This window comes from Aptenodytes forsteri, unplaced genomic scaffold (assembly GCF_000699145.1).
Source record: "Aptenodytes forsteri isolate BGI_AS27 unplaced genomic scaffold, ASM69914v1 Scaffold185, whole genome shotgun sequence".
Taxonomy (NCBI): domain Eukaryota; kingdom Metazoa; phylum Chordata; class Aves; order Sphenisciformes; family Spheniscidae; genus Aptenodytes; species Aptenodytes forsteri.
The window spans coordinates 857831-879838 of record NW_008796214.1 but is presented as its reverse complement, the minus strand read 5'-3'; the positions used below and the strand labels follow the sequence as shown (position 1 = coordinate 879838).

Sequence of the window (22008 nt, the reverse complement as noted above, 5' to 3'; positions counted from 1 at the left end):
CTTACTGGCATTCCTTCTCAATTTTCTTGAGAGCACTATGGTCCTGCCTGAAGTTGTTGTCAACCTCACCGATTTGTTTTCTTTGCAACTGTAATCATCTATCACTTCTGTATGCATCAGTCACTTCAGCCAGAACGTCTACAAACTCAGAAGGACAAGGAGTCACCTACATACACCTCAGTAACTAAATTGGTTTTACAAGCTAAACTGGTGAGTGTTGCATAGGGACTTGCCCATACTGTTTTAAGTTTGGTATATGCCGGTCTTCCAGCTCCTATACATTTAAAGCCACAAATCTCTCAACATGCAAATGCAACCCTGGTTTGAACAGAGTTATAAAAGCACACGATGATGTCTGCACAAGGCCACGGCCACCGATCACAAAGCAGTGAACACACACCCCGTGCACACTTCTTTGAATAAAACAAACTTAATTTTACAATCTTCAAATGAGTATAAATATTTTGGTCACTCGTAAATATTATCTCAGTTTTGCCATATACTCCTTTCCTCTAAGCCCATCAGTTTCCCTTAAAATCCAGACTGCCTTTTGCAGTGGTTTTGTACTACTGAAGGTCACACTGACAGTTTTCCAGCAAGTAGACATCTACAGCTAATCTGAGGATTCGTTTACACACTTTGGAGACATATGGGCACATATAGAGTTCTAGGAATATATCTTGCCACGGTTAACAGGAACATGGTTTGCTTTCAGCAGACCTTAAACTTCCGCAGGATCATGGGAATTTCCACCTATAAAGGTGTCCAGGTGACATTCGTCCTTTGCAAAAGGAGCTACTCAAGGATGTGGAGAGCTCAGCTCTCCTGCAGATCAACTGCAACAGATGTGCAAACCTTAAGCTCTATGATTTTCATCCACCATAATATGCAAGTTTGAGCCCAAACTCAACCAGTTAATACAGTAGAAGGGAAGGGAACACACTCCCTTTTTGTTCCAAGCTGGGGGGGGGGGAAGGAGTACACGTTAAAATAAACTAACTTTAAGACTGCATAGTTTTTTGCAGGCATGCAAGGTATTTGCCCTGCCTGTGCCAAGTTGGACAGGTGTGAGCCACCTATGAAAAATGTGCGGTTTTATCAACATGGCACTGCGTTCAAGCTACAAAGCCCTGCTGAGACAGATAAACTTCATCGGCTCAAGCACATTCTGTTCCCAGGTCACACACAAAATATAGCTTACTTTGTCTTCAGGGCACGAAGCTAGTTATTAACCATCGGTGCAACAAACCCCAATATGTCTAACTAATCTCTTGCCAATCTGACATCTCAATTATCAAAAGATTTAAATCAGATACAGATTACTTCAATCACAATACACTTCATAGAACATCATTACAATCTATGGAGGAGACTGACAACTCTGTTCCTTTCAAATTCTTACTAGCATTTCACAGGCTTTGTCCTTTGTTCACTCATTTAGTCATCTGCAGTTTCACTATGCATGGCTATGTATTGCAAAGGAAAAATATGCATCAGTCCTTAATAAACTAACAAGCGCCGTTACTGTATGTGAGAAACAAAAACTGCATTCAAATCTTGAGTGTCAAATAGAACGGGCACCCACTTATTTTATATCGTTAAAAAAAAAGCACTGCTTTTCAAAAATGAGCAATGGATAATTATTATTTCCTGAAAAGAAATAGGGTGCAGACACAAAAGAAAACTGAAGTTTCAGAGAAGAAATTTATAAGTACCTGATAATAATATCTGAGAACCCAGCAAAGCCCTTCCACATAGGACTGTACAACTTTACGACGGAATTTCTCATCAGATGCGTCAACATCAAATTTGTTTTTATAGTAGCGCTGTTTCCAACCAGTTTCCCATAACCTGCATAACAAACACAAACAGATGTCAATACACGTTAATATATGCACACTTACATATCTGAATTAAAATATAAGCCAAAGTCACTTGCTACTTCAGTTCCCATTTTTATACAATTTAAATGAAAGCATAAAAAACGATACTCAACAGCAAGAGAATAAAATTTGATGGTTGGCATCATAGAAAATCCAGATGAAATTCTGAAGCTACCATCCTGACAAACAAGTCTTCAAAGCACTTGTTCGAAGCAGGGTAGATTTTCAAACCTGCGCTTGCTGCTGTCAGGACTTTTCAAAACAGTATTGTTCCTTGTTGGCAATTTCATCTTTCCTATCAGGAATCTACTACCAAAACTGCCATTTGAACTTTGTTCTTTAACTCTTCCAACCATTAGAAAGAGAACAAACTCTCCCCCTTCCTTACTTTGTTTAATCTACCCTAGGCCAAAAAATCTTTATCTTACTGGAATACCTTCTCACATCAAGTTCATCCCTCTATTCTTAATACCCCTCCCAAGCAGGAAAGTTATATAGTTTCTCTGCTACTCAAAATAAAAAGTATGCAAATAAATAATAATAAGCAGCAGCAGCTTGATTTCTATATTCTATTGCTGTTCAGACAAGCTATGGTCCAAAAAATCTTTATCTTACTGGAATACCTTCTCACATCAAGTTCATCCCTCTATTCTTAATACCCCTCCCAAGCAGGAAAGTTATATAGTTTCTCTGCTACTCAAAATAAAAAGTAAGCAAATAAATAATAAGCAGCAGCAGCTTGATTTCTATATTCTATTGCTGTTCAGACAAGCTATGGTTACCAGCAGAATTATCTGCAACTCAGGAATCCCATGCTTGCTGACTCACATCAGATGAGTTCCCTTTTACACAGGGATTTTCAGTCTTTCATGACAGAGATGGATACTGGAGTCAAAAGAGCAATCTCAGGCACCGTTTATCCTTACTTCACACAGCTCCCCCTTATGTCTGTCTATGGATGGGTCAGGGGAAAACAACCACTTGCTCATCTTTGACAGACAAGCATCTGAATCCCTCAGTTCTGATGTATAAGGTTAGGAAAAAAGCGGATAGCGTGCTACATTGTGCCACGTTTCAAGCAAGAATATTCTGTGAAGATTCACAGTAAACACAGACCATAGGCTCCTCCGAAAACGGAGGAGGCAGGGGGAATGCAGCTGTGACGGGCACAGGCAGACACAGGAGTCACTGCCTACGGACTCCACAGCTTTTCTTCCTTGGACATTTTATCCCCTCACCACTACATCTGCTGGTTCCCCGTCATTCAATAGGTGATGTGTCAGTTTTGAGAGAACAGTTGTGCCACAAGCAAGGAGCTGTTAATATGCACATAAAACTTCAAGTTGTTAGTCCTAACAGACATGATGTAATCTTGGGGGAAATTCCAGTTCAATTTAGAGACTGCCATCTAAAAAGGTAGTTTAAGTAATAGAAAGATTAAGCTCTACCTAACATTTGGTTATGTTATCATGCTTCAGAACTGGCTTCCCTTTTTGGGGTGTTTTGGTTTGTTTTGTTGTTTGGGGGGTTTGGGGGTAATTTTTTTTAAAATTTAAACCTATTATTCACCATAGTGCACGCATTTTGCACACACATCTCAAAGTTGACATGAATTTTGGTATTCAAGCGAACTAGAGTAAAGCAAATTATAAATCTGATTTAGAAACTGGTTAAATCAGATAAATCATTATTAAGGATTTTTTTTTTTTTAAATAGAATTTTATTCTCAACAATTCAAAACTTGGCATTGTCACATCTGAAAATCATCACGCAAGATCCCTTTCCACAAAGGCTGTGACCACTTTAAATTACATACGGAATCTGAAGCACACAAGTAATCTGCGAGGTCAATTCAAACTTACACTCGTCAGAATCTCATAGAGCGATAAATATAGTGTATGAAGCCTTTAAGACACAGCAAAGATCAATTTATGCCTTTTTACAGGATGCATATCCTTTTGGTTTTGCAAAAAGAATCTTCCCTTGCTTCTGTTTCAAGTTGGTTGCCCAGTACAGGGATACTTTTTAAAATCTGACCTGAGCTAGTTCAAAGATGATTCAAACTGATGAGGAGGTGGAGAAACCAAGAGATGTTTTTAAGACTTTTTAAGAAAGCCAGGTGAGCAAGGATAGAGCTACGTGTGCCAAAGTCTTGAAGGACAGTCAAGAACATCTGCAGTCTATGAGCATCTGACCCTAGGAGCTCCCTGGCAGCTAGACACTTGCATAAATTTCAAAAACCTTTTCTGTAAGATAACAAAAACCAATCTGCTAGCTGACTAGAACTATTTGTTCTAGGTTTAAAGTCACTCTAAATACAAAATATATTTTTGCAAACACCTTTGTTGCATCTAGTACATTTATGCATTTGTTTTTACTTACGAGAAGCATAAAATTATTTTCCGCTCAGAAAAGGATCTGAATAAATATTCAGAGCTACAAAAGAGCTTAAATAACTGCAGACGAATGTAGCATATCCTTTTGCTTGACAATACCAACCCTGTCAAAACTATTGCTACTCATAAATCACCATGGTTCATTCACACTAGTTGCTATAAAACTGTTAAAGCTTCTTTTAGAACCTCTGCTAAAATGCAAAATGGAAAGCTACATTAAAATTTATCCTGATTTTAGATAAGAATTCTACCTGCTTGATTAAGAAAAAAAATAAAAATCAATCCATTCAGATCTGCACATACAGGAAAGAAATTAAGAATGAGAGCTAGAATATCTGATATTGGACGACCTGATGGGCTAGATGTCACAAATGTCACAACAATGGTGCTGGACACAAGTGATCAGTATTTCACAACGAAGTAACCCTTATTGTTTTCCCATGTCCACCTACCTCGCCTGACTCTACAGAAAACAAAAACCTACCGGTTGCATTTATCGGGGCAGAACCTTATACAAAAAATTATAAGGGCCTTCACCCTCAACTTAAAGGGCGATAGCTTGATTTAAACCTTTGATAAATGCAGACTCACTGGTAATTCACTGTCAGTTAATTCTTATAAAATTCCTAATTAATCATCTAGTGATCAGCCGTCCTAAGACATTTAAAGAACTCATCATAGACAAAACAGGGCCTGCTACAAATCAAAGACAGAGGAAAACATATTGTGATAGTCAAGATAAATAATGCCGCACACGTGAATGTAACTGAATGTTATGGGTTAAATAGCTCAAAAATTCAACTGCAGAACAGCGGCATTCAGCTCACATAATCAAAGCTGAACAGTGAATGTCTAGCCAATCTAGTGCTTGGTCTCAAAGGGAGTAGTGGCTTGGAGGATGAAAACCTGCACGCATACTAATCTAGATACTTAGATTTAACAGCTATAGCTTACACATCTCACTGGAATTTACTGAATATTCTAAGCCTCCACATTAATTACCGGTGGATAAAAAGATCATAGAAAAGCATCTGAAGGCACTGCTGCTCTAAGCTAAATGGCATTAATTAGACTGCATCTATTTCAGCAATTTGCTAACAAAGTGCTACAAAAAATGGCTTCACCTGATATTATCCTCTGGCTCAGGTTCACTGTCACTGTCTTCAGCTTTTCGCTTAATTCCTCCTGCCAGGGATGGGCTGCCATCAGAAGTGAGGCTGGTATTTGGAGATGATGAAGTTGTCTAGGGTCAGAATTATTACAGATAAATAGAGAGGGGAAAAGGATTTATTAGGCATTTTAAGTTCAAGTTAAAATTAACAGCTTTGTGATAAAGAAAATCACATCCATTATTTTTAGTTCCCAAAAAACTCACGGCAAAAGCTATACAATCCTTAAACTATTAAGTCAAGTAGCAAAAGAAAAGAAGAACACATCTTTGTATTAAAAGGCAGGCATTGATACATACAGGCAAAACGTTTATTGTATTTAAGAAAGAGAAAGATGCAATAAACAAGACAGTATAAATTGATAAAACAGGCAATTTTGGAATACAACTGCTGTCTCTAGTCCTACAGCTTATGTTACAACTTCATTTTACAGCAACAGTGAAAAAATGCATAAGCAGACTACCGTAAAAATGCTGCTTGTAATTCAGAACTGGCAGAAATACTAAGTTTCTTCACAACTGATCTTTTAAACTCCTTTCAAATTTATCTATTTTAATATTACAGAATCTAAAAGAAACTTCTCCCATTCCATAAAAGAACTGATTTGTTTAACCTATGTGCAAAAATTTCAAGATTAAAAACTTAAAAAAAAAAAACCCCAACATATTGTATTTACTCAGACTTAAAAGACAAAAAACGTCTTTATGATGAAAAGAACCTTTACTTAAAAATTTGTTCACTGTTTGGATGAAGATTTATGCCCAGGAAGAAAGTATTCGTCATAATACTTAAAGTTAACAATCAAGACTTGTAAGAGAGCACTTAACTTATTTCCAGTTTTCCGTCACATTCTAATACCTTTCCAAAAATTTCATCTAAGTTTCTCCTCTTCCCAGTGAAAGGCAATGCTTTGGAAAGCAGTTTGACGAACACATAGATATGCAAATCACAAGTTTCCAAAATACAGGTATCTAAATCTGTGTGTGCGCGTATATACATCTGTCTGTGTGTGTGTATATCTATCTATATATCTGTGTATTTTTTTTTTGTGAGAACTGACTGAAATGTAAGAGACATAAGGCTTGGGGGAAAAGCAGTGTGCGTGGGAATGGTGTCTTATTTTGCAGACACACTCATTAATGGCAGCTTGCATTATTTTTTATATATACTGGCCTTTCAGCTTACTGCTTAGAACTAACTCTTTATATATACAGAGATCAGAAAAACAAGTAAACAAAATGCACGCACTTCATGTGTATTTCACATACACCCTCTCAAGCACAGAAGCCTGGACCTAGAAGCACAGTTTCAGCATAATCAAGCTATGCCTCAACAATTCTCAGGTTATTTTAGCAGTTCTCAATGGTACTGCGAGATAGGAAGTCCTCACAGAAAATTAATAACCCACCGGGTGGGGGGGAGTGAGCGAGCGGCTGTGTGGTGCTTAGTTGCCGACTGAAATTAAACCACAACACGGGTCTACAAAGCGGAGAGATGTCACAAATATCCAAAAAGAATATGAAAAGATGTCCAGCTCAGGGATTCAGTTCATGTCTCTCTCAAACCTACTGAGTAAGTTCCTAAACCTGTACTCACAGGAGGTTCGACTCAACAAATGCCAAACAGGTTTGAGAAGAGCCACCGTATTTGACTCAGATGCATTCACCTCACACTTGCTCTCCCAGAACTATTTAACAAGTAGTATCATACCAAACATTAAAATAAAGAACACTATTTTATTCAAGTAGTCTCACAAAAATTGGTTATTAAAAGCCACTTCCTTGAAAAGTAAATATTTTTTGGTCTGCTTTTCAAGAAAGCTTGACAGGATAGAGAAAAAGGTGTCCAGAGTAAGACAGGATGCGATTATTTCCCCTTCTATGTGTAAATACCTTTGAACATCTACTTACAGAGTTCTGTCTGTCATGCATTCTCATCTCAAAGGCGGCTTGTCTAGGGTTACTGATTGCCTGAGGACTAGATCGATTTCCCAGAGCTTGAGGGGAAAACTGTCCACCGGGAATAAAAGAAGGCTGATCCCTCTAAAAGATAAATATATACACGTATACTGAAAAAGCTGTGTAATCTCCACAGCAGTGTGATGACGCGCTCTCACAATTTTCAGATTAACATGTTATATAAACCAAGCATAATTTACTCATTCACTCAGTTCAGCTTAAATTAGTTCTGTTTAACCATCTCAACCAGACATAAGATGACACTTATAAGTGAGACCCTTATATTCCTATAATTTATTAAGCTCCTTCAAAAAAACCCCAAACAAACCCTGCATTTTGTGCCTATGTTCTTTCTACGTGGGCTGAAAGGCAGGTTTTTTGGGAAGTGAGACTTCATCTAACTTACTGGGAAGAACTTACTCTTTGTAAGCAAAGTGAATAACCTCTTCCACTCTAATAGGGATAGTCAGAAAATATGTAATTTAAAAAAAACCCAAAAGACCTAGACAGTACTCAGGGATATCATATGCCTTGAAAGTTTTGGAAGCTACACTTACCTGAATGTCCTAACCAAGAACAAAGCTATCTTGAAATGAACATACAAGAGCCCATTTTTAAAATATCAGAACATTTTGTGAACAGAAGAAAAATCAGCATCCTTCCAACAACAATTTTAAAGAATTCAGCTTACAGGGGTCAGAAAGGGCAAACACGTTCCCACAACAGATAATGCTTCTCTATTACATTTGAGGGATACTCCGCAACACTGACTTGCTTGCAGGCAGAATGTGTGATAACTACAGTTTGGGGTAAGCCTTCTTTGCTCTTTTAGAAACAAGCCTCCAATCAAGCAAATACACGTATCAGTTTGCATTAAATGGATTTAAACCTAAACTCTTATGCTAAACTCCATTGCCCTCAGTAATACAATTGCCGAGAAGACTTGCGTCAAAGCATGGAAAAGCAATTCCTGTACAGTGACCATGCTGAAACATCACTAAATAATCACGAAAGTGCAGATTTGTGTAGATCTGAAGGACACAACACACAGCTATCATCCAGCGCATTCAACTCTCTCCCTCCTTCCCCTTTTACGAAGCCTTTAATACACAAAATTCCTTCTTTCAAAGCTCCAGTCTACAAAAAGCCATGAAAAAAACCTCTTTAAAATAGTTTACACGTGGGCCAGAAAATGCCATGATTATGACTGCAGCTTCAACCAACACATCTGCTGAAAGCTATAGTATACGTTTTAATTCTTGCTAGTTTTTGCATTGTGAAAGGAATGAATTTACCTTCATTCTTTTTCTTTTTTCTTTTTGCCGTCTTTTAAAGTTATCCTAAATAGAGAATAAAGAGAAATAAAGTCAGTCAAGCATACAGATTTCTTGGAAAAATATTTCATTATAATCCTCTACTGACCAGAAGGCCATAAGGTTTTTACATAATGTTCTGAATAAGACATAGGTTAATTCTTGTGTCTGTAAATCCAACAGAAATGGGATAGAAATTTCTACACTACCCTGAAAACCTATGGGGGGGAAAAAAAATGTTTTGCCAGCGCTGGCACAGTATTTTTTTGACTGGATAGTGAATACAATTCTCTTCTTTCATTCACAAGGTGTTTTATCCCCTGCACTTAATGAATAAACTGGAATATGTCTGCAAAAAACCGCACAGACAAACTGCAGAGAGAGACTAAAACAACAACAATCTCTGGACACATTTCCAATGGCAGGAGGCACTGCCAGGCAAGAACACACTTTGAATTCATACTTAGTATGCCACCTCTGCTCATGGCTTGCACTTCCACAGGTCGCAGCAAATTACAAAACAATTCCTTCTTCAGATGTCATAACGGCTATTCAAAAAGCTGCAGGCAGTAACAGAATTCACATAGTTTTCATTTTGCTGTGACTTGGGATAACAATCAGAAAAGCAGGCCTTGCAGTGCAGGAAAAGAAAATCAACTGGAAGCACTCAATTCCTTTTCGAATACAGAGGAATTCACCAGAGATTATAAAAAAAATACAAAGTTCTTTTTTTTTCTTATTCTACTAAAGAAGCGTCACAGTCTAACAGTAACGCAAGTGACTAAAACCAAACTCCAAGAATGTAACAAAAAAATTACATCGTCGTCTTTTCTCTTTTTGAAAATACTATCTTCAACTTCTCCAACAGCTAACATGATCATCTGGACTCGCTGTAGGTTGACAAAACCACTTTCTGTGAGGTACCCCTGCAAATTAGAAAATAATATATTTGAAAAACAAGCCTATTTTTGTAGCTTACACCCAGATATTTTCAAAGAAAAAGCAAAAAAATTTACCCCAGTTTTGTGCACCACATTTTTATATATATTAACCAAGCGATCAATTGCTCCCTCCCTAAAAAACAAACAAACAAACAAAAGCATGAGATTCTTACTATTTAAAGCCACAGTAGATATACTTGCAGGAAAAGAAAACATATATTCTCATCTACCTGATCTCCAAAGATGGTAGATGAGGAAGAAAGTCATTTCCCACAAAGAAGCACATAAAGACCCAGTCATCAACACTTCTTTCAAAATCAAAAGTGAAAGGCAAACTGGCCATAGTGAGTTCTCTTTCCAAATACTGCAACACACACACAAAAGAAAAAGGACATTAGAAAACACTGTGTATAGAGTTTAAAAATATTATTTATATAAAGCAGATATAGTAACTGCTTCAACATACCTCTCGCAAAACACATAATCGGATGAAGATAAATTCTTGTTCAGCGATAGGAAGACTGTCTGCAAACTGATCGTGCTAAAATAAAAGGAAAGAGCTGCATTACATCCAAGCTCACCTGAAAGTTTCTCCAACTCAGTTTTTAAAGGCTTACTTCGGGAGGAGTTAATTGGTATACAAGCACAGTTTCTCAAGTTCTTATGCCAAGCGTGCATTTTGCTGCTTTGCAAGTCTGTTAAGTTACTGATCATTTTCTCTCGCCAGTTAAAAAAAACCAAACAAAACCAAACAACAAAAAACCACAAGTGAGGATATTAGGTTTGGCATAATATTTTTGTGCTACAGAAGTACAATTTTTACTTATCAATATAAGAGGAAAGCTAGGTAATTCCAGTAACATAATTTGCATTATGTTTCAGCCAAAACCAACAGCAAGAACAGTTTGGGGATCTCATTAAAACATAAATTAGCTTATAGATAAAAAAAAATTCTAGAAATAGCAAAATTCTTACCTTGCCTTGTTTTTCTCTGGGCAAACCTTGGCAATCCTTAACCTCATGACCCATCTGGTTACAAAGACCACATGGCTTGGGTTTATTTGGTTTAAACTCTTCCCTAATTATAGTGAAGTTTGGTTCATGTGTAGCTAACCCAAGCATAATCAGATCAGCTACCAATCAAAAGAGAAGAATAAAATATAATGAAGGATAAACATTATTAAGCTTTTTTAAAAAAAAGTTTAAAAGCAAAGTACATTGTACCCCTACGCAAGGGTGAACACACAGACGTGCTTACCCCCGAAATACCCAGATAGTACAACTAGGTGAAAGCTAGCCCTTCAGCTATGGACAGTGCTAGATCCTTCCCCACATATTACACAGAGCTTTCAAGAACTAACAAATACACTGGATTATTTACACAAATACAAGTGAAAGCCCAAAAACTACAGCCCAACTCAATCACAAAACAGCACAAGAAAGCTTAATAGGACATATTGCTAGCAAAAGAGAACTCACCATCAGCCCCACACAGACAATGATGAGTGTTTGGGTCATGGTTTGGTTGAGCTACACAAAAGAAAATTGCATTTAGTCAACCAAAGTCACGTAAATAAATCATTACTGACCATACCGTAATTTAAAACAAAATGTTCACATTTATTTGAATTTTACCTCTTTGTCTTCTAATGTAATCCATGATTTTATGTTCACCTTCACCAGGAGCACTAGCATCAGACAAAATAACCTGCGACACATTTAAATTACGTAAACAATTTATGCCGTCAAAGTAAAAAAAAAAAAACAAACAACTTACGTAGTTCATATACTGAATACTGAATTTGACTTATGAATATCTGAAATCCTAATTTGTAGTTTCAACTAAAATATTATGATTCAAAATGAAATTATTTAAGAGTTTGGAACCAACGAATAGACCTTCATTTTTCTCTACTAATTCTAGGATGAAGCTGACACATTCATTCAAATACCACTGAAATTATCCCGTCATTAACTAACGTATTTGAAGTTCCCTGATAAATTATCAGGGCAATCGAAATACACACTAGAGAACTAACAGACAAAGCAGACATATGCCCGCTTCCCTTTAGATCTTCTAAACTCGTAGATACACTGATACATTATCACATTATACACTTCCTTACACTGATGTCCAGATGAGCATTAGCGTTTATAAAACTCATGTCTGATGGAGGGAATTAAGCAGGGTCGACTGCCCTCTAATTAGACCACTTTAACAGTCAACTTATGGAAAATAAAACCAACAGCTGCATCTGAGAAGACTGACTGTTCTGCCCTCTTGCACAGAGCAAACACAGGGCTGTCAGAAACAAAACTCAGTGGGGGTGGAGTGGTTGAGGAACAGGAGGAGAGAATTTCAAAGTCCAGAAAAGCAAGAAGCTGATATGTATTATTTTCGTTGCCTGTCATCTATTGTCATCCATCATTAGAATAACGGAGAAAATGCAGCCTAGCTGAGGTAGCAAACAAGTTAAAAAAGAAGTAGTGAGAAGAATACATATAAAATGTATCTTGACAGTTTTCCCCAAAAGAAGGAAAAGTATTCCTAAAACCCTGTCTCCCGTTGTATCAAATTGTGGCTTCTTTTCATTCTTTTCAATCTTTTCATTGCTCTTAAGTGAAATTAAAACAAATGGTGCTGTTAGATTGTGTTATTAGGATGAAACGTATCTCTGAAGTCCCAGCAGAATGTGCAAGTTGGTCCATTATTAATAACAGCACAGTGTCAGCAGATGAGACGATCTGTTAAATTCATACTCTTCAATCATATCCCAACCCAGCCTAATAGATCACCTTAATTTTCCTGAAGTATGAAACCGTGAAACTTACTGTCAAATTTTTCCACCCTGGGTCACTGTTCAAACGGTCAGCAATGTAATAGCGGAGACATTTAGCAAGATTGTCCATAAACTCAGTTCCCTAAAAAGTGACGGAAGAAAATAAATTAAACCTTCATTCAGACACTGGCAATTGCTGGTTAAAGTGCAAGAATACTTACCGGGGTAATACAGTTGCTGTCAAATCTCTCTTTCACTTCTTCTGGAGGAAGAAGGCCACCTAGAGCAATAAAAACATTTAACAGAGGTAAATCGATATGGAACATTAAAAACATTTTTGCATGATAAAAACCCAGATGGCTCCCTGATAACGATTAACACTTATTGAAAGTTAGTTTGTTTAAAAAAAACAAACAACAACAAAACTAAAACAGCTCTTACCATTATATTATCTCCATCTTAAAATAAGGTATTAGTACATTTACAAACATTGTTGTTACTTCAGAAAAATTATTTCACTACCTATTCTGTCAAAAGACTGTGAAAGAAATCTCAAAGAAACTAAGCTTGCTAAATGAGATAAAACATTAGGAAATAATTATTTTCTTACATATTTTCCCCTATGTTTCCACTATCTATTCACTTGGGCTCACAAACAGGGTTACACCAACTTCTCTCATCTCTGAGCTTCATAAAAGGGTCTTCATAGTCTAGAAATGCTACAGGAAGAAACGTTAAAAAAGTCTTTGTCCTCCCTTTTTAATCTCTACCTAGGTTACACTTGGCCCTCTCACTTGGGCTACAGCATTCATTCCTCCTACACAGTCACCTGAATTAATTGCTCCAGCCCAGACAGCATGCTTCAGCTACACACACTCCTTTCACTCGAGTCATGTCACTGTCACTCTTAGAAAGTTGCACTGACACTGTTTCCTCACCGAGTTTAGAGTTTCCACTGTCAAGTAACTACCCTTGCTCGCAGTTCATTATTCCTGTGCAGCAGTGTTTTCATTTGATCCCCGCTTTTAAGCCTCAGCTCTCCTTTCATCAAGTCCTACAGATTTGTACTTCCTTCCATAAGGGTTTTGGTTAGTTTCCCACTACTACATTTATCCCTGCTCTTCTGTTCAATTTTTTTTCTAAAGGAATTAAGAGTACTCAACACAAATCCATTTCAGGCAGGAGACAGAAGAAGAAAAAAGTGACATTTTGTTTTATCTTAGTTCTTAACTTTGGAAAACACAGATCCATCCTTCTGCAGGCTTGCTATTCCCTCTTTCTCCTAGTAATGCACAGACAAATACCCACTGAACAAGACATCCCTTTTCTAACCCTTACTGAAGCACTCAAAACAAACAAGGTGACTCTCACTTGAAAAACCTCAGATATGGCCACAGTTCTACCTTTTGCCAGAATTTCTTGTCTTATTTTTTGCTTCTCTTCAGCAGCTTCCATGCCCTCCTTTGATGCTCTGAATCTTCTTGACCGCTGTTGATTCATTTTTGCACGTGGAGCCTAAAAAAGTATCATAACGCTTGGTTCAGTTATTGCATCTGGACAATTGTTTCCTTCCTGGGCAAGTCTTCTGAAATTGGCCAGTCTGTGATTATACAACCATTTAACGAGACATCAGTCTACACTAACTGAAACAAGGATTTCTGTTGTCCCTCCCTCGCGTCACCATTAGCTCTCATATGGCAGCACAGGGAGCTGAACCCGTTTCTGAATAGGTCTCTTAAGCTTCTCCATGAGGTAAGCCAGCAGCATGCACAGCTGTACCCCCATCTCAGACATGCACAATGCTCAAGGATTCCAAGTTTCCCTCGCACAATGAATGAAACTCACAGCGACACGTATCTGAAACCGTTATTTATTGCATACCCTTTCTCCAACAAGAAACTCCTACAATTGTATTCATAACTCTTGAAAATAAAAAGACTACGGCAGACAGTAGTTAGCTATTACAGTTAGCAGGTATGTTGGGGTTTTTAAAAGGCTACATCAACATTTAGTTGGGATTACTTCTATATACACACATACATTAGGAATTCCTGAACTTGTATTCAGGTTAAAAATCTTTTTACTTAATGATACTCACTGTACCTTTGAGAAACTGAAAAGCCTAGAAAAACAGCCAAAGCTTAAGAAGCCTACCAGCAGTCTGCCAGGCCATTTTGGCATCTCTCAGTGAGACTATGCAATTTGGATAGAAAAATACTCAGTAAAGCAAAGTTATTAAGAAAAGGTGGTATCTTTCATTAGACCAACTGATGTACTGAGCAGAGATGAGGATCAGGTATGGAGAAAGACAAGCTTTCAGCTTCAAATGTGCCTTAAGGCTAGCCCGTGAAATATTCCACAGCACAATTCAGTCACTGCCCATTTTAAGTGCATCTGCTTAAACGGTTTTCTGGTCTTTCCCAGCCTGCAGCATAAATTAGTACTAAAGCCACAGAACGGAGGAACATAAGTAGTTTCAGGGTGTTACTGTCTTAGGGAAGTTTCCTGCTTTTCAGAAGCAAAGTTCAGACTGCAGTAGACTACATTAGCCAGCTCATATAAGCCTGTGGACAACAAAACCCATGAATACTTTTAATTACCCTCACCAAAATTAAATTAACAGTATATTTGCCCCGTAGTTTTTCATTTTAGAAAACTATTTCCCAAAGGATCTTATGAGAGTGGATGGCACCCACCCTAATTTTACAAACAGCCATTAGCAGTAACTAAATATATCGATACTTACTACTCCGTCTATAGCCATGTAAAGAAGTCGCCTTGGTCTTACAATGTTGAAGATCCTGTCAATATACTCAAAAATCGCAACCATCATTTCATCTTCATTTTTGGGTGCTGGCCTAAAACATAGAGCATTCAATTTAACATCTGAAATGCTATCAATAAATCCTATTTGTAAAGAGACAAAAAATTGCCTTACTTGTCCTCTGGATGTGTACAAGGGTGAATTATACCATTCATATCCAAATACAGGTTATCAAACTCCACCTCATTAGGGTTAGGTTTGCTTGTATCAATTGGAGCCTTGACGCCATTGCACTCTTTAGCCTGTGAACGCAGTCAAAACAAGTATTTCAGTACTTGATTAGAGAAGTATCACAAATAACCAACAGAGGTATTAATGTACAGACTCATAAAAGTTTATTTTCTTCAAGGGCGGTAGAAAAAAAGATAGCAACAAGCTACCCACATAATTACCTGAAGATGCATGCTTACACTATTAAGAGAGTGCTTTTTTTTTTTAAAAGATGTTTATAAACTAGCACAACTAGAAGATATTATGATGAGTTACAGCAGAGTTGGTTCATTTCTGTTGATCAGCATGTATTATAAACAAGAACTTTCCATACCTCGTATTATTCAAGAAAGCAATCCCTTCTACTGCCAGGACCATACTGATGCTCTCAAAATTTAGCAAAGGGACTTCAAAGTTTATAATATGATGCTATAACTTTAACATAACCAAGAAGCATCAAAACCTTTCTACTTTAAGCACTTAGTTCCCCAGACTGACACATCCAAACAAACTTGCACCTCTGCCCTTTCTCACGGCGATACGTTATTTAAGTCACACACACAACTGGGGGAGGGAGGCAGTAAGAGTGATTCACCTATGGCTGACGACATATATTGGAGCCCAGCTGATGACATGACAAGCTTCCCAAAGTATATGAGCACATCCTGGTGAGCAAAGGACAACGAGATTTAACTGGAAAGAGGACTTTTCCCAGATTCCTCTACACAAAGAGAGGAGATCCTTTCAGATCCCGCCAGCCAAATCTCCAGTTTGGGTATATATGTATTAGTTTTCTTGCTGACTATCAAATGCACTGAGATGCTCAAACTCCTGAACTCTTCAGCTCCTGCCTCTGAGTTTGTCTGTGGGTATATCTGAGATGCTAAATAAAATCCAGTCCTTACCTTCCACTTCTGCAAATAAGTAAAACTCTTGACTTTAATGCTTCACTCCCTCTATGTCAGTGCTTTTTCTACTGCCAGCCTGATGCCTAATGACCATGAAACCCAGGCCACAGTGCAGATGGTAAACTCGATGCTAAATTATAGTCAACTTAACCGCCTATAGCCACCTATGTTCCTGTATTTCTTTCGACATTCTCGAACACTTACAACAAGCTATACAAGGTAAACCCAGAAGTACAAAGAAAACAAATCTCAGCTGAACTGGAAGTGATAAATAATGCCACGTTATTTTGCGTATGCTGTCATGTCAATGACAAGTAACTATCTAGGTGAAGAGAACAGTCTCGATAATCAGCCCCAGAGCAGAGATCAGACTTGGTATCATAATACTTACGTAAAAAAAAAAACCCTCATCCCCTTCTCTCAAGCTGTCAAAGCAAGCAGTTTTGAAACACTGGTGAGTGTTTCAAAGAGTGGCTCCTCTACAAAGTGGATTAGCAACCATGTTCGATTTTGTTTCCTCACCATACGCTCTTTTTTAACATATAAACCACTGAATTAAACACCAACAACATCAGCGATGGAAGAGACGTGAGCTGATCATGAAAAAGTCAAATGTATTTTCAGAGCTATTACAACTGGAAAGGGTTTTAACATATCACAAAGTTGGAATGAAGAGTACTCTTGAATAACTTGGCATAAAGCAAAGGAAAAAAGTGCATGTCATGTTATTACGTAAAGGCTATGATCACAGGATTACGTGAGAGAGGAGGGAAAAATGTGGTACTACTGGTCCTCCAGTTCACGTGAAACTTATCAGTAGCTGATTAACAAGCATCAAGCACTTCCTCTGAGCTTGTATTTGCAGACTTGCTGCTTGCTCCTCTTTTAACGAGTTTCCCCACATCTCTCATACAGAGCTCAATCAATCAGATTTAAAAGGAAAAACTTAGAGATTGTACCATCGACTTTCATACAATTTTCCTGCTTAGAGTACCAGCAGAACTAGCTGAACTTACCCGAGTCTTAAACGGCAAAAATTAAAACCTCTAAAGCAAAATAAGTCTTTATTCAGTATTTTTCACAGTTATAGGTGTATGGAATTCTTTCAGGGCAATTTTGTGAAGTCATTTTTAAATAACTGAACGCTAAGTCCCTCTATTTCACTTCTTCAAAACAGGTGAAATTTCTGCTAATTCACATCTTTCCTATACTATTCATCCAAAACAGTCAAATCCTGACAGATGAAATCCTGACCGTTTGCTTCCTTTACTGAACTTTCTAGAACACACACACACACAAAAATCACATGGTTTTAGCAGAAAATAATTGTCAGGTGCAAACACTGGACTGTAGCTTGCAGTTCTAATAAAGTTACTCTGGGCAACCAAGACCGACAATTTTAAAAGAAGAGTATTCATTCCGGTTTACATCAGATAACGGGACGAGAAGCTTGCCTTGTGTTCTACTTGATCTTTCATCAAACCTCTTGCCAGAGCTAACTGTGACTCAGAAGATATCAAAGGCTTACAACTGTGTGATATGGAAAATAAAACTGCCCCCATCACAGATCTTATTTTCAGTCTTGAAGGTAAAGCAAAATAAGCATGATCTCTTTCAGATGGCTTCGAAAGCCATTCAGTTTTCATCTGCATACTGCTATGTCAGCAACTTTACCATTACATCCTCATAAACCTATCAGATTTTTAATGTAACAGCCTTGTAAAAGGTTTAAGTATCTGGGAGTGATATCTCTTGTGATATAACTAAACTGTTCACTTTTAATCTACAGCCTCTTTTGAAACCATTGAAAATAGATCTTCAAATATGATACTTTAGTTGCAGCTTTATTAATCCGTATGAATTTGATTAAGAATATTCTCTCCTGGATTTTATATTATCTTCAAGATCTTCCTCTTATTCTTCCTGCTCAGCTTAAGAAGAAGATTAATCAGATTTAAGAAAAAGAAATAATCTAGCAAGGTAAGAGAACAAGGATCAACTTTTTAATATTTCAAAGAGACAAGCTACCGGGAGATACAAAATTTCTGATTAGAGAGATTTATAAGCAATCCTAAAATACACATAGAGCTGATTACATCGTGAAAGTAGTTTAAATTCATCTACAGTAAGACAAACTACAGCTTCCCACTACTGTCCTAGTCCGCTCCCAAATTTATGACCAGATTTGAATATAAAAAATTGTAATGAATATGATTTATCCATGTGCTGTCCTTACTGTAATTGCAACGTGCTCTTAAGTTGGAACAAAGCAACATGGATGAGGACATCAGGATCTGATACTTCAGTTATTTTATATGTCATAGTTTTCCTTTTCTTTTAATAAAGAACATTTGCTATTACAAGCTCAGTTATTAAAAAAACAAAAGGACATACAATCACAAACTCAGTAAAACCAACACTATATAAGCCTTTATTTTACCTAAACACTAGAGCAGTTTTGATTAAATAAAGATTAATCTAAATGTTTACAAATGCGATGAAAAAGGTAAGTCTTCTGCTCTTAGAGAAAACTGTTCTTAATTGTTACAGATTGTAGATATATTTGCTGTTTAAATTGTGACTGCTTTTAAATAGACAGATCTTAAAGCATTATCCAGAAACAGCTGGACAAGCTTGTAAGACAAAAATGTAAACTACTCATTTACAGTAAAGACAAGGCTGTAAAAGAATCTGCTTTATATTGTCAAAACTCTATTCGCAGCCTTTTGATCAGAACACTGCTTCAAAACATCACAACTAAACTTCACCTCGTGGGCTCTTTGCTATTACCGAGCGCCGAGGCTATCTTGCCAGCATGGTCATAAATTGTGACAGATGACCGATGGAGCTGCTGTCTCCACGGTCTAACTTTACTGCTGGAATGGATGTTCATCCACGTAAGTCAACCCTGGACGTAATGAAGGAAAGGGCGATTTGGTGAATGAAAGGCTTGGGCCATACAGCCGGTTGTGACACTGACTACAAGCAAAAGACCAAACTGTTCATCTTTGCGAGCTCCCCGCTTTGGTGAAAAGGGGATAAAGCAAATCAACTGGCGTGAGTTGAAGACAACAGGTAGGATATGTGCACACACCTTCAGATGTTCTCTGAAGATCCACAGCCCCAGCTGGGAGAAGGCGAATGCCATGTCAACAGTCATACGCTCAATAGGTGTAGCCGGTAGAGACACATCGTTCTCCAATTCCCCCCAGTACCCTTGCCAACCACTTTTTCCTGGCAGACGCGATCATGACACAGCGTCCCTGAAAGCCCTCTAAACTGAGGGTTACCCAGCTCCTCAGAACAGATCACATCAGAGACACAAAAAAACGAGAGTTTGGTAAAGCGACCAGAACAATCACTGCTAGCTGCCAACAGCTTATTCCAGAGTAAGCATTTATATGAGCGACTAATGAGCTATACTTGTAAACCCACAAACCGCCTTTTTCTATAATAGCTCCCCCAGGCAGACAAATCCTCAAATCTTATCTATCCACTGGAGTAAAAAATTCACTTCTTGCAGCTACAAGTGAAATAAACTTCACACATCATGCTGAAAGAGGCTAACTGAAACCACAATTGTAATAAAAACAAAAGAGTAACTCACAGTTTTAGAGCTGTGCAACATTTGATTAATCCAAATCTATGATTCTGTTTCACTGCCTGAATCTGAAACGCAAAAACACCCTGACTGTAACAAGAACTGAATACTAAAACTGATCTGCCTGCCGTTCACATACACTGCAATCTTGCTGAAGGCAGGCAGGGTAATACATGCAGTCAAAAAACCAGTGTCAATACACAATTCGATCACTTTACTCTCTTTTCCCTTATCTTCTCTACCTTGCCCACACGTTTCTATCTCTTCACGGTACGGTGTTTCCCAAACGTGAGGCACGTCTCTCCCAGGGAAGGACAGGAGGTAGCAAAAAGGCAGAAGCCACAGCACATGCTCAGCAGCAGGGACGTGAACTTCCAGAAACAGTATTACGAAGAAGAGCAGAACCCAGCTAGTACAACCTGACAAAAGACGATACACATTATTTGGAAAAGCATAGAGGAAAAACAGTTTGGGAAGCATGAACTCAAGAGTCCGTCTTCTCAGGAAAACTTTGGCTAAGCTAGCCCTGAAGAGAATAACTTGCCGTGTTCGCTGCACTGTAGAGCTACCACAGTGCAGCTATTCAGATCCAATGCAAGTCTGTGCTGTCGCTGAAGGGAGACACCCCCGTCCTCCCCGTCACCTTCCACCTCCTACCGTGTCCCTCAGGATGACACAAGCATTCACGCGGCTGCAGCGATGCGCACAAAGGAACCACCCTGTCTGAGAACCTGCCTAGCAAACACATATAAGCAAACATTATTTCAGCTGCGCTACTTCCTAGAAAGGGCTCCCCCAATAACCATACAGACCTCAGTGCTGGTGCACGGGAGAGGACAAATACAAGCCATCAGCTGACGGCACTGACCAGCCAGCTTAAAGCAATCATCAAACCGTATCTACTAGGAGTTGTGGCTTAGTGAAGACCACCTGTGGAGCCCAGCAGCTAGGTTGGGACTAAGTCTTCACCAAACAGCATCTTCTGTTGCTATGAAAAGGCAGATTTTAGAGGATGTCTTTGGAAAAATCAGCTCTCTGTTTGGGCAGGAGGTATTTCTCCTATACTAGAAAATACCAGCAATGAGACATAAAAAGCTGAAGCCGCTCAAGGTTAAAGAGTACAACCACAGACTTGTTTTAAGTCTTGGATGCAAGCATGAAAAAATGTGTTGGTGGACGCACACACACACACACAAAAAAATCAGAGTGAAGTATGAAGCTGCAGAAAGACTAATATGTGAAAGAAAAGACTGACAAAAATAATTAATAAGATCTGAAAGTGATACAACTGAGAAGTATTCAAATGCTACGAATGAGAGCCCACGGAAGCGTGTGACCATACGTACGCCAAGATACCATTTTAATCTTACACAAAACCGTGCAGCTATCAAGGCCGGTAGAGCTCCTTCTCAAACGTCTCATTCCTGCCCTCACTCTTGCACCGGCTTTCCTGAGCCCACATCACGAGCAGGATCGTGGAACCGACCCGCTTGCAAACAGGGCGGTCTCACGGAGACAGATTTGTTTCCAGACCCGCAAGTTGTTTTTAACCATTTACACTTGCATTTCCTTACTCTTTTCAAGACAGGCAGCTCCACTTTTATTTTCAACGAGTCCTAAAGCTTGCTGCAGCTTGCAGTTTACAAAAAAGCTGTTGAAAAGCAGGGACTACGAAGAACGTACACAGAAACAAAACAAGCAACAGCAAAAAGCATCGCCACCGCTCCCCATTCATCGTAGGTTTTGCCAAACGCTGCCATAAAACCTACTTTTTGCCCGAAGCAACAGAAAGGCGGGGGGCCACCGCGCCGGGAAGGGCTCGCATTTCAAGGGAGAGGCCGAAGACCAGAAAGCTGGGGGGGGGGACAGCCGGCTCCCTGCTCCAGACCCCCAGACCCCCAGTCCTCCCAAGCCGCTCGCCCGCACACGCACGCGAGTCAAAACCAAGCGGGCGCGTTGACTCCTCCTCGACACCGGCCGCTTTCACACAGATTAAAAGCACCCGGTCCGGAAGAAAAAAAAAAA

The 22008-nt window shown here is 38.6% G+C and overlaps 1 protein-coding gene across 1 annotated transcript in view; it reads right to left on the bottom strand.

Moving 5' to 3' along the window:
• Window positions 1-19542, bottom strand: part of XRN2 (5'-3' exoribonuclease 2) — a 49094-nt gene extending 29552 nt beyond the window's left edge. The window contains exons 1-17 of the mRNA XM_009288468.1: window positions 19477-19542; window positions 15379-15506; window positions 15187-15298; window positions 13844-13955; window positions 12662-12720; window positions 12493-12582; window positions 11296-11368; window positions 11140-11190; window positions 10636-10793; window positions 10127-10201; window positions 9891-10024; window positions 9736-9793; window positions 9538-9645; window positions 8702-8746; window positions 7359-7490; window positions 5404-5522; window positions 1716-1851 (exon numbers count right to left, since the gene is read on the bottom strand). Of these exons, the coding sequence (XP_009286743.1) occupies window positions 1716-1851; window positions 5404-5522; window positions 7359-7490; window positions 8702-8746; window positions 9538-9645; window positions 9736-9793; window positions 9891-10024; window positions 10127-10201; window positions 10636-10793; window positions 11140-11190; window positions 11296-11368; window positions 12493-12582; window positions 12662-12720; window positions 13844-13955; window positions 15187-15298; window positions 15379-15506; window positions 19477-19542 (1656 nt within the window). The remainder of the gene's footprint in view (window positions 1-1715; window positions 1852-5403; window positions 5523-7358; window positions 7491-8701; window positions 8747-9537; window positions 9646-9735; window positions 9794-9890; window positions 10025-10126; window positions 10202-10635; window positions 10794-11139; window positions 11191-11295; window positions 11369-12492; window positions 12583-12661; window positions 12721-13843; window positions 13956-15186; window positions 15299-15378; window positions 15507-19476) is intronic.
• Window positions 19543-22008: the final 2466 nt, after the last annotated feature.